The 13,947-nt window shown below is 39.4% G+C and overlaps 1 protein-coding gene across 2 annotated transcripts in view; it reads right to left on the bottom strand.

Moving 5' to 3' along the window:
• Nucleotides 1–13,947, bottom strand: part of VIPR2 (vasoactive intestinal peptide receptor 2) — a 55,301-nt gene that overhangs the window by 27,616 nt on the left and 13,738 nt on the right. For both annotated transcript variants that reach the window (XM_064162535.1, XM_064162536.1), the window contains 2 exons: nucleotides 5,855–5,962; nucleotides 2,406–2,503 (listed from right to left, as the gene is read on the bottom strand). In XM_064162535.1, coding sequence (XP_064018605.1) covers nucleotides 2,406–2,503; nucleotides 5,855–5,962 — 206 coding nt within the window. The remainder of the gene's footprint in view (nucleotides 1–2,405; nucleotides 2,504–5,854; nucleotides 5,963–13,947) is intronic.

The following is a 13,947-nucleotide window of genomic DNA, read 5'->3' on the forward strand; positions in this document are numbered from 1 at the left end:
GTACAATTGTGTTGTGTTGGTATGGACATGACTGAAAGACCCAAGAAGCGTGCTCCTGCACCTCCTCTGATGTTCTCAACACAGCTGAGTTAGTTCCTATCAGGTAAGCAAACCTGTTCTGTAAGGTGAAAGGCTTCACATTCAGCTTCTACTCTGAATGGGTAAGAACAAAACTCCTTGTCTTCTGATGAGATTGTTCCCAACAAAGTAAATTTGCTGCTTACAGCCACCGCTCGTGTTATATAATTCCCTAACCTACATGGTGTACTTTTATTATGTTATTAATCTTTTTACAGGCCCAGGCATACCAGATCTAGAGGCAGATTGTATATTCTCCTTAGTTTTTGTCTTGCCTTGGAAGATTTTGTTTAGGAAATATGTAAATTGTTTGGTGCCAAGTATATGAAATTTATATCCATGTTTAGTCTGTGTTGCCTTGGCTCACTTTTTCCATATTTTTTGCCCACCTTCATTTCAGAATGAACTGCCCTGTGCCTACATTTGTCTCCTTCCCTCATTCCTGTCCTATAGACCTCACCTATCACACTTTCCTAAATTAAGAACATGGAATCAACTGAATCCAGACATATTTACTCTGAGCTTGACAATAGCTGTCAGGCAGGCTGCATGTAAAATGAGTCCTGTCACTTCTACCCACTAGGGAGATTAGAAGGGATTGTTTTCCTCCAGAAAAAAACACTGCAGTATATAAAATAAAGCTTCTGGCATTCTGTACACATGCATGACCCCTACATCAAAAAGTCTGACTAAAACCAAAACAAGAATTGTGTGTACTTTCAGTCCAGCCAAACACCTGACAGCATCATCACCAGGACTGAATCTACCTGCTGACTATTCATTTCATCAGCTAGATGAACATGAAATAACTACATGGAGGTGTAAACCAGGATTAAAGCTACTTTGACATTATCTTAATACTGACCATGGTTATTTTGTTCAAACTAAATACAAGCAATTAAGAAATAATTACAAAATCACCATACCACACAGAGTTTTAACTCTACACTTGAAATTCCTCCTGTCAGACCACTTTACTGGGACAGCATCATAATGGCCAGAAATCTTAACTGGTTTGGAATCTTCTACTGATCAAAAATTAACCCTGCTTAACAAACTATTGCAAAGCTAAGTAAACAGTACTACATTTTGAATCCATTAGACCAAAAATTGTGTTATGATGTTCAAAAAGCAAGCAAGGAGATTTTATATTAGCATAAAGCATTTATCAGATGTGGTGTCAAAGAGGATGCAATCACACTGCAACATAAACTTCCCGTATGAATGTAAAACAGAAGTGTCTCAATTTGCCTGCAACACCTCTACAACTGCTGGTAACTCAACAAAAAATCTGGCAAATGATGTTCTGAAATTACATGTGTATTAAATATACACACAACCCCCATGAAGACAAAGGATTGAATTTGTGCTGTGGTAGCTGAAGAGAAGGAAAGTACTTTGGTTTAATATTGACCTAGTTATAGCTCTTAAACATTTGTCACTACTTTGTATCTTACAATAGTACCACTTAGAAACAAGCTCTTTATGTTGTACTGCTGCAAATTAAATAGGCAAAGCAGTACCAAATCTAACAGCACATAGATGTGATATTCCTGCAAGATCAGCAGGAATAAAATGAGTGCAAAGAAGGACTGACCAGAACTTAATTTGAAAATAAATCATATTTTACAAAGATTTCACACACATGAGGTATCAAAAACTCTCTAGGTTTTTTTACCTGTATTCCAAGCATACACTGACTTGAGGCAGGCACGTGAAAGGAAATACCATTATGAAGCTGAAATGACATGAAATTTTCTGCAAGGCTAACAAAAGCAGCACCTTTGCAGCAGCAGGACAGCTGGCCTGTGCAAAACAGTCATGATTATCTGAGCAATACTCACTCCAAAACTGAAACCCAACCATTTAAAGTTTGGAGGATGAGATTCCAATTACAACTACTAGACTCAACGCAGCGCCAGGCACAGCAGAAGTCAGCGGCTGATGCTCTGCAGAACAATGCTATCAAAACATGTGCAGGATCTGCAACTGCTTTCTAGACTATATAGATCTAATTGTAAGATGTTTCCTCTTTCTTTGTGGCTACCTAACTTTATTAAGTTGTTAAACCCCCACACAAAGGAAAACACATCTGACTAGCACAAGTTGGTGTAATTGGTACCCTCTTCAATACACTTTTTGCCAAATCCACTCTTAGGCGTACTTGTGCTCGGTCTCCTGAGGACAAACACCTTTTTCTCCCAATCTTTCCTTTAAAATTAGTTTCCTGTTAGTTTTATGAAGCTCGGGAGACAGAAGTCTTCTGTTTGTTCCACAGAACAGGCAGCACAGAAACTTCTCAGCATCTAAATAAACATTTGTCATACCTTATAATCATCTTCATAGTCATTATATCCACAAGTACTTAAGATATCAGGAAACGTATCAGACCATCCACTACTTGTACAGTTTTTGCTAATATTTCCTGTAAAATAGAAGTTCAGACTTTAAATTAGAAAGATTCAGAAGTCTCCTCATGATCAAATGCTTAAACAACTTAACTTTGTCACTCTGTTAATAGCCTCTATTTTCTAGCACTCCTGGTAAAGCAACCAGACATTTCCCTTCATTCATACTACTTTGGCTTTTACTCTGAGTTGCCTTGCACTACAGAAGAACAAAAGTAATTCCAAGCTGTGGTGACAGGCTTCTACATTGGTGTAACAGCTATTTCTGTCACACGTGCAACAGTCTGAAATACTTGCTGGTTTATCTCTTCTGGAGGGACTCTTTCAGCTCACTCTGTAAAGGGGATAACTTATAGGTAATTTGATAGAAAAGTCATTTGACTGAGCATTGTGCTAACCTCCTACTTAAGCTCTTCTGAGAGAGAATGCAATACAAAACGATCTACTGAAGAGATCTAAAAGCTATTATGTATTATGGTGACAAATTACTACTTCAGCAAATGTTGGTAGAGTTGGTAATGTACTGTAAAGGCAAAACCATGTGTTTGGTTGAAGAAAATAAATGTGCATGCTGAATCACCCTTTGGACCAATGACTGAAACAATGTAGTTCGAGGAACAAATGAGTTTGGTTGGAAAGGAATTTTAAATTCACTGGTAACGCTAATTTTTTTGGTTGGAACTGAGAGAAGTTGACTGTTCTCACAGATGAAGTCATGAAGAGGTGATGAGGGCAACCTCCGATTCTGCTTCTTAATCTAATTCCTCCTATATGGAACAAATTCAACAGAACAAAAATGAAGAGCCTGATCTCAGAATAAAGAATAGTCATTAAAATTATTATAACATACTTTAAACAACATTAAATTAGAAGCAACTTCCCTCACCTTTCCTATGGCAATTTTTGTATTCATGATGCTGCTTTGGTTCGGAGCTTACCATTGGTCTTTAACTGACTTAAAGACACCTTGGTTTTCATTACAGAAGAACAAATATGTGTCACAGATCAATTTTGGTTAAATGATTTATATACACTCCAAACTACAGGTTTTATGATTTTTATCTTGCTGATTGGTTATTGCTTTTACATTAAATGACTCCAGTGTAAAGTTATACTCAACAGAGAATTGATTGGTGACATGCTTTAAGTATAACCTTGACCATCACAGAAGAACTTAGGAGCCAGCTCTCCAAAGACTGTAAAGATAAGAACATAACCACTTTATAAAATCCTTTGAAAAGCCTACTTGTCTTTTGGAATACTTTCAAGGCAAATAGGATAGTCTAGAAGATACTCTAGTATAATTCTTCTTTCTCCTAAACCCTGAAAAAAATAATACTCAAATATATCTCCAAGTCAGATTTCTTTTATAAAGCTATTTTTACAATTATCTGAATTTGAAATGTGCTGTGTATGAATTCAATAAATATTCCCAAGCATAACAGAGACATTATTAGACCTGAACTGAATCAACCATGCAAGATGTTTGCTGTCTTCTTTCTCTGAAATGATATAGATAAAGTTTTAAAACACCCTCTCCATTGAAAAGGTACCTCTGGAAAAAAAACATGTTAGATCCACAAACAAGAAGTAAACAGGCAGCTGTGGAAAAAGTAGTACACAGGAAAATTATAGCAAACAATAACATGGAAGTCTTGATGCCATGACCAAGCAAGACGGAGTTGTAAAGCATTGTGAAAGTTGTGGTTTTAAATATTTGTTGCAATTGCTTTAAAGGAAAATGACAATGTTACTGCAATATAAAATACTAACACCTCTTAAACATCAAACATCTTAACTCCAGAGGGAGCAGGCATGCTGTAGTCTCTGGCAAATAGATAGAAGCAGCATGATTTAATTCAGAATTTGAATTTTTAATATTTATTATTCTGCCTTGTCTCATGACAACATCTTAATATCCTCATTTGAGTCATTTGAAGACTTGTGCAGATTTCAGATGGTTTAGTGAAGATTACACATACTTTTCTCTCTATAAACTGTTTAGGCTATCCATGTTAAATTAATCAAGATACACCAGCTCCAGGAATGAAAGGCCTTGCTCATCTGTAGATTGTTTTAGTTACCTATTTTTAACTGGAACAAGACTTAATCAACAGTTTTGACAATAAAGGCATTCTAGTCATAACCCAAGCTAGCCTGCATGTTAAAAGTAATACTGTGTGCTAGTTTGAAGCAAGCTGGAATGTTTTGCTAAAAGAACTAGATAATGGGCAGTGAAAAGGTAAACATGGTTGTGTCTCTTCGCACACAGTCCCGCTGAGAGTTCTGGGAAGAAGGAGGAAAACAATAGATAATATTCTCCATTTTGTCTTTCATTCTGCCTTTGTCTTCAGACCTAGCCACATCTCCTTAACCCCACTGCCACTAACCTTCCTTCTTAACCTCTTGGCTGCACCTCTATTCTTCCTGGGAACTGGGGTAAGGTTGAGAGGGGCTGGGGAAGGTGTTAGGGTGGTTTGAGAGCCCCTCTGGGAGGGGAGTTGTGCTTCTGTATTGTTTATCCTTTGTATATTTGTATATTTCTGTATATAACTGTATATATTGTAAATAGCTGTCTGTATATTGTGCTGCTTGTAAATAAATAGCTTCATTTATATTCCTGGAGGCCTTTCTGAGTTAGCTGGGGCAATTCCAAAAGTGTGGGGGTGCGGGTAAGAGCCCAAACCATCACATACTGTTAAATAGCTCTCCACAGAGAAAGCAGATTTAAATCACTGTGATATGTTCCACATCTCTCACCAACTTGCTCACACATGTGAAAAGCTCTGTGTGCATCACCTGTTTTTAATGCTCCACTGACAGGCCAACATGCAAAACGAAACCACAATGGGAAGTAGTGATAAGGTGGTGCAGAAGGCAGCAGACTTAAAGCAGTTAAATGCTTCATTAAAAAACAGAAGAAAAGGTTTCACAATAACTACCTTAAATTGTAATAGTGGTAACTTTAAAGTATCAGGTGTTACTGTTGGCTCAGTACTCTCATGAAGGCAAGGCAGAGCTGCCTTTCTAAGCACAAAAGGAATGACTTGCTGGCAACTGTTAAAGACGTCAGACAGGTTCAACTGCCTTAATAACTAACACAAATAGGTAAAAAAGAGCAAGCATTGTCTTCACCCTCGAGGAGTGTCACTACACCAGGTATATATTGTGTATGTGACTGAAAGGATACCACACAGCCCACAAAGACAATGACTTTGTCTTTTCACAATCAGCTCTGTGAAGAATCTATTATTGTAGCTCTCCAAAAAGAAAGTAACATTCCTAAACTGCAAATGAACACTTTTTAGCATATTATGTTACAAAATACCTAAAAAGGCCCAACAGCAATGCACCTTAAAATGAAATACCTGGTTTGCCAGAAAACAGGCTAAATACTCTTGGACAAGGGACAGTGACAGTCTCTCCAATCTTTGCAGGACGCCAACAGGTGATGTTATCCCAAACTCCAACACATCCTGAAACAAAAGCAGCAGGAGTCAGCAGGGATTTCCCCCAGGGGTATGTCTCCCAGGTGTAGCATGAAATAGATCTAGTGGCATAGCACTCCCCCTGGCCTTGCTTTCCTTTGGAAGACACCTAAGTGGGGTAGTTGGGAGGAAGCCCCTGTGATGTAACAAGAATAGGGGTTGGAGATGAAAAAGAATGATAGGAGGATTAAGGAATTGGAAACAAGTGCAGAATTTACTGTAGAGGTGTCTTTATACAGTTTCCCAAGGAAATGCTGTTCTGCAGGAGCCACTTGTTCATGAGGGCTGGGTCCTTCTCTCCTTTCAGGGATGACACAGCCCTAAGTGCAGCAGCTGTTCTGTGTTCTGTAAAATCATGCCAAAACCAAGGGATTACAAATGGGAACACTTCAGAAAGTTTATCTGTGTTGGTAGATAACATGTAATGATTCATCCTCCACTGCCTCTTTTGCTGTATCAGCCTCCAAAGAGGTATGTAACAAATATATTAGTGCCTGTTACTTCACACATCCAAACATGCTGATTTCCAAGCCTTTTCCTGTGTAGCAGCAAAAATCTCCAAAGATAGAGATATCATAGACTCTATGGGCACACTGCACACACAAAACACATTCCATGATGAGTTTTTCTATGCATCTAATTGGTATTTCCCTTTCTGCAGGTTGTTTCCATTGTGTCCTGTTGTGATTCATACACATTTTTTTCTGTTCCGAGATGTGGCGGTTTGGGTGTCCTCCTCCCCCACACACTTTAGAAATCACCCAGACTAGACTCAGTCGGCACACCATCTGAGCAGAGCTTGGGTCCATCTTCTCTGTAAACCCACTAGGTGGATGAAGACAGCAATCAGATAATTCTTCTTCAAGCTAAACAAACCAACTTTCATCTAGTCATTATACGTTGCATATTCTTGTGCCACCTCCATACCCACTGCTGGGCTGATTAATAGTCTTCCTGTATGCAGGAGCCCAGAACTGGACAGAGGACTCTGCTGAGATGCAGTTCCAAGAGTGCCAAGCAGAGACAGACAATTGCTTCCTTGATCTAACAGTTTGCTAAAGTAGCACTATGTCTTGGTAAACCTCATCCTTGTAAGGGTTCATTGCTGGCCCATGTTTAAATTAATAAATTCCTAAAGCAAACTCCTAAAATGAGTCAGTAGAACTTCACCTAAAAATGCCAATTTCTTCCCAAGAGAGCCTGTAGTTGTAAACCCAGCTGCAGAATCTAAACTCTAGACATCTCTATTTACTCCAATTGATTCCATCCTTATTTGCTTAATATACGTGAACCCAGCTTATCACAGTCTCCAGTTACATGAATAGTACTTATTGTTCAGTTTCCTTTAGTAATTCTTACTCCCAGACCAATATATCTGACTCCTTCCTTTAGCCTTAACTCACCGTAAGGGAGACCTACTCAGGAGTAGAAACTTTGAGAGTGATGTTGTTTTTAACTGTATTCCACAGCTAGCAGAGAAGTTCCTGTTCACATTGATAATTCACTCATTTCAGGTTTCTGGTCCTTACCTCTTGAATGACTGTTTACAGCAACTGACTCAGCGTGTAATACTCTCTGAATTCCACAAACACTCCTATTTTCCTTGATCATAGAATCACCACAGAATCAACCAGGTTGGAAGAGACCTCCAAGATCATCCAGTTCAACCTAGCACCCAGCCCTATCCAGTCAACTAGACCATGAGACTGCCTCAGCCAGTCTTTTGATGATTGTGTAGAATGTGTCCATTAGTCTATCTGCGCCACAGCTGGTTCATCTATTTCTTTAACAACTAACTCACAAGTTTTATCTATGCTTTATCCTACCTGTTTACCTTGTCCTCCCTTCTAGCACTTGTGGCTTTTCTTTCACCATTAGTAATGATATGTGAGATGATATTGGTTTAGTCATCTATACATAAGAGGTTTACATCTGAGTAAGTAATTTCCACAACGTTTGAAGTCAATGGAACTTAAACACCCTTAGGTGCTCCCCAAGATACAGTACTGGATCAAAATCAAGTCCAATTGTCTATGATGCAATACAAGGGCTCATGCAAAAATCGGAGGTTTATCTCATCCAGTTCAGGTCATGCTTCATTCCCAAATGATTTTAAGCCAGAAACAACATCAACAATGTGCCATACAAGTAATCAGAAAGACAAAGAAGCTTTTTTCCTCATCTGCCAGCACTCAGAACTGTAGTGACAAAACGAAACTCTTACAGCTTTGATGGATGCACTGCCTGAGCCAGCGTAAACAAGTACTGGAGTACACGAGAGCAATTAGAATCTTGTGCGACTTCAGACCTTTTTAGTTCATCCCCATTTCCACTAACAAGCAAGAACTGAGATGAGTCATAAAAGCTGATGACTTTCACAAAGTTTCCCTTTTGTTCAGGGTAAGACGGTGGATTTGCTACAGCAATCTACAAGCAGACCAGAGGACTTTAGAAACTTTTGCTACACTGCTCTATGGACAAGGCTAAGGCTTTGCTAAAAAGGCAGCAGAAGAATGTGGATTTTGGAGCTCCCTTACTACGTCTTCCACAAAAGAATCCACAGAACTCTTACTCAAGTTTGAATTGCACAAAATACTATACAGAAAAAAAATGAGATCCAAGTTGTACTCGCACCAAAATGAATCAAGAGAATTTATATCATATCTAAAAACAAGTTTGCAGGAAAGAAATCAGTATGCAAGTTTTTGACATTCAAAACATCACAAATCACTAAGGTTTTCTAGGAAATTTATATTTTAGCTTCAGTTACCCTCAGTATTTTACAGCTTTACAATCATCTACAGTACAGGACACAATGAATTTTCCCCGAGTCCTTAAATCAAACAGATTAAATAACACAGATATATTTTCTACATCTAGGCTACATTTAAATGCATCAACAATCATGAGAGAGAAACTTGAATGGCTGTCGTCAGAATTCCAAGAACAGTAAGCCTCAATTTATGTATATTTAAAGGCTTTTTATTATGGTACAGGCAATCTGAGAAACTGCTGAAGTGTCCTAGAAGCATTCATAGTCACTAAATGACTACTATGCGCTTCTAAAAACTGGGCTACACTTGCATCACACTGTCTCTTCCATCTCAGAAGCATATCTCTCCCATACAGCACGATCTTAACTGTGCACAGTTGAAACTAGCAATTAATTTCCTACTGATGGTGGAAATACAAGATGGATCACAGCTGGAAACCTTGGTGAGTTTCACAGGTCTTCAAGCCGATACTGCTCTTTACCCATGACAGCATCCTTTTAGAACAACAACATATGCAATATTGTCAGAGGGTGAAAGAGAACGATTCAATTAATCATAAAAGTTTGAAAACTGGCCAGATTAATTGCTCCCAACAACTGCCTGTTTCTCCACAGTGACTACAGAGCAGCCTACAGCACTACAAATACCTACACTGCCAGAAAATTAAGGTGTGATAAATGCTGTGTTAAATGGGTGTCTTTCTGTACATAGAATATCTAACTCAATCAAGTCTGACATTCTGCTCTCTTTTCACTACTGCCTGTCCAGCCATCAACTCAATCAGTGTTGCAATCTCTGGACTGGCACCCATCACTGCTGCATTTCACAGAAACATCATGCATTAGTCTCTGGAAGTGTTACCCATCTCCCACATACATAAGCCGGTCTCCTACTAGCTCTAAAGGACATTAATCAAAAGCACCTTTATTTTTAGGTTTAAACAAGGGTTTATGTTTCACTTCTAGTAACTATTTTACCAATGATTGTACAGAAACATCCCACATTGCAAATAGAATGTAAAGTGTTCAAATATTTAAATGTCTGCAACTTTATCATACATTAAAAAAATATTCTAAGTATCCAAAAATGTCTTCATGTATTTTTGTATCCTTTTATGTTCATTAACTGATTTATTCTCTAAGTTTGCATCCTGTTTCAATAAATTCCCAAGCCTTTCACTAATGCATGCACTCACGAAAACTCTCCAGCTCCTTCTTTGTCTTACCTTCTCAGCTGCTTCTGCACATCACTACTACCATATGCTTTGCCTATTAATAAAGCTAGCAAAGGAAAAAGTAAAACAAATGAAGAAGTTCTTCACCTGTATTTCTGAGGTGTCTAGAAGAATGCTCCTGCACCCTAATGTAGTAATGTCTTTCCCATCTTTTCATTTGCATCATTTATTTCTCTGGTGTTTCTGTTGCAGCATATCCAAGGAAACAACTGACCCTCCTAAGAAACCTTTGCTCAATGACTCGCTCAGAAGTGTGGCCATGGGGGCACTCCTCTGCTGCTCTTCCCCCCCGTTCCTCCAGACGACGCCACAGAAGCTATTCTTAGCTAGTTGCAATGAGATCATCTACTTCATTTGAATGCTTGGTCTGTAATGCTTGTGATGCGTTTGCAGATGCTTTATGGAAGGAAATGTAACAGACTATAAGTGACAATTTGTTTCTCCCTTTTTTTGGCTTACATAACCACTGTCACCACGTTCATCATACTGCTATGTGAAATTCAGGCATTGGCCAACAGGTTTGCTTACCTACCTGCGCTTCTTCATCTGTAAAAAGGCGTCAGGCTGGGTCTACACCGCAAGGTTTTGCTTCCATCTGCACTTTCTCTAGACATTAACCGCCAGGTGGCACCTCACACTTGGATTTTTAACACTGCCAACTCCAAGAGAGGGATTGCATTTCTCAAACTGCCTACGCCTACATGGCACAGGAAAGAGAGAGTGCTTTGAAAATACGCCAGGAAGTTGTCAGCTAGCCTAGGGTTTAGTTTTCAAACAGGGAAACGGCTTGATTTTTGTACTTAACTTGACAAAGCAGAACAGTATCACCTCTCATGGGCAGTATTTCCTAGGCTGCATACACAGGCTGAAATTCCTTCTGCATTTTCACACAAGTAATAAAACGAAAGGAAAAGGAGGAACTGGAGAAACAGCAAGCTAGCAAAGTGGAAGCAAAGCAAACACACAGTAAAACTACTTGAAGTGTCAAGAGGAGTATGACAGTAGCAGAAATACTGCTGCTCCAAGCTACTTCGTAAAGTTACTTACTGTTCCTTTTGGTCAGGGGCCTGAATGTGCTGATAGATTTAATGGCCCTGAGCAGCCTCACAGCCCTGTCCAGAGGCTCAGGTCTGGGTCTGCAGTGATGCTATGGGTGCACTTGATTTCAGCTTCACCACAGCAGTGCCAGTGCCTGCCTCTGCCTGGGCTCTGTTCAACCATTCCAAGGCCACATCAAATGATCACCAACCTGGATTCTGACCCCCCACTCTCTGCAGGTTAGGTTCTCAGCTATGCCTACCCAAGGGAGATGCCCAATGTTCACAGCTGGTGCTGCCTATAGCTGTCTTGGCAGAGTTGCCCAGGGTCTTCCAAGCACACTTTACAGCAATCACATGACAATGAAAACACTGCCAGAAAAAGGTCGAGGAGGTCCAACACACCTATGTTGAAATAAAGCACTGTGGTGAATTCTGCAGCATACACGGGTTCTGATTGTTTAGAAACAGTGCAGCAGTTAAGTGTAAACATCTGTAATTACCCAGCAACAAAATCTACTCATACGCAGGAAGAACAACTTTGGACACCTACAGTGCATGTCAGATTTAGCTAAACAGGGTCCTCAAACCAATGAAGTTTACGTCACGTTCACCTAAAACGTTTGCACTTTTGTACAGGGTTAACCCTCCTGGGGGAGGGGTCTTGAACCTGACCTCAAGTGGTCTTGACCCCTCCCCAGGGGTGGATCTGAACACTACCAGGTGATGGTGGTTAGCCCACTCTCCCTTCCTATCTAAGATCCATAAAAGCAGGGAGACTTTCTGTTTGCGCTCTCTCTCTCCTGCCTTCCTGCTCACCAGAAATCACCATCCTGTTCCTGGTTCTCCTTGTTTCACCACGTGGCCATCACCCACGAGGTGGACAAAACCCACTGCCATCAAATCTGGCTGTAAATTCATGTATTTTGTATCTTGTTTTCCCCTCACTCTATCTTTGTAACTTCCCTACCCACCCACCCTTTTTTTTTTAATTGTTAAACTTTTTCTTCTTTTAACTTCCAAATTGCAGTGAGATTATTTATTTGGGTCTGCATACCTTTCCTCTCTCTCTCTCCATCTAATTCCTTTTTCTTTTGGGAAAGAGTGAAGGGCAACCTATAAATTGTCACTGGTTCTATCAACTACATTTGAGTCTGTGGGAAATTTCAATTAGAACCGAGACAAGTTTATAGGTTTTCAAAAGCCAGACCTATTACCAGGAATGGCAAAAAGGGATTATTGGATTGTCACTGGATGAAACATTTCAGAAGACATGAGGTTTTTTTCTTAATGAATAACAATTTCCCATTAGAGGATCAAAAACTTACAAGCCAATAGGATATTTTAACACAACTTATGTGTTTTTAGGGTTGTGTAAGGAAATACAGAAGTTGTTAGCCACAAACTTTGACAAAAGCTATCTGAAAACAAAACCACATTTTCATCCACATTTTCCACCAAGTAATTCATGCTTTCCAATTACTCAAAAAAGTTCTTTGGAGACAAGACCACTTATTTTTGTATGACCAGAGAGCACTCCAGTTCTACCACAAGATCATTTTCTATCACATTGCAAAGCTATGAAACGGATGTCCTAAGAAGCACCTACCTCTTCAGGTTGCCCAAATGTAGACATGCTGTACATTACTCAAATACACCATTAAAGATCAACCTGCTACTCATACAAACCCCACCACAAAGTATTGAAAGTCTCTGTAAAGTACTGGGACCATATATTTCTGTTAGGTTTGAGTGTGTCTAACCCATGTGCTCTTTGTGGTATTAGCTCTGGAATTCAGAAATGCTTCCTTGTGGTGTTTGAACCTTGAATGTCAGGAAGAGCAGATTGCCATGTTCACAGCTGTCTTTATCAGGACTCAAGGATAAAACTACCCAGGACAGTACTTCTTTCAGAATCTTCTGAAAACCCAATGAACTCATCTATGGCTGTGCCCTTTCCTCTTGCAGGGTTCCAAATGCCATTTATTAATGTCTACTGCCGAATTTCTGTTCACATTTTGGGGGGGTGGTGTCAGAAATTTCAGGCCTTTAATACTGTATCTGCAACCACACATGTCTCTCCTCTTTTCCAAACAGTTTGTTACTGTCAGTCTTAGTAATTACTATTATGTAAGATTTTGGAATGAGGCTGATCAGGATAATTTGTTGGCTGACACTGCTTTTTTCCTGTGGGTTATTTTTCAGGAAGTAGTACCTTTCATTCAAAGTTCCCACCTATCACCCAGCCTCCTCAAAAGATAAGCCAGTTCTGCCTCTCTTCTTCCTCAAATAATTAAGTATAGCTTTCACAAAGCTCGGACACTGTCAGCACCGTAAGGGTGGTCATCTTTAAGTGGTGTCATTAAAGATGAGACTTCAATTAGTAGCAGTCAAAATACAGAAACATTCAAAGTAGTCCCTTCAGCTCCTCATGTCTATACTACAGCAAGAAAATCAGTACCACAGAGACTGAAGAAAGCTGAAGTTGTTCTGTCAAGGGTTACTGATGCTGCATGAAAGGAAATTCCACACCACTGCCACATTTAGTTCTACCTTTAGTGCTGCTTCAGGTAACTGTAAGCCATGACGCTTCTTGCTTTAAATTTATGAGCAAGAGCATTGTTTTGGTAGTTCTCTCTGGTGTAAGTTCCCACTAGTAGCTGCATTATGAAGCTTCTCTTTGACAGGCTTATGAAAATCTTTCCAAAGCCATTTCTCTTTCTATCTGAATCACTCTGAATCCTCAAAGTTAAGAGGTCCTAGTTAAAATCAAGCACATAGGTCTCAGAAAAACATATTGTGCAGAGTAGACTTCATGTGTTCATAGAGAAGTATTGTTAGAACTCTTTTGTTGTAGAACCTGTTTATAAAGCCTACCAACTGGATTTTAACACCAGATTCATTTTCCATTTAAATGTAAACAGAAAT

This window comes from Pogoniulus pusillus, chromosome 23, assembly GCF_015220805.1.
Source record: "Pogoniulus pusillus isolate bPogPus1 chromosome 23, bPogPus1.pri, whole genome shotgun sequence".
NCBI classification, from domain to species: domain Eukaryota; kingdom Metazoa; phylum Chordata; class Aves; order Piciformes; family Lybiidae; genus Pogoniulus; species Pogoniulus pusillus.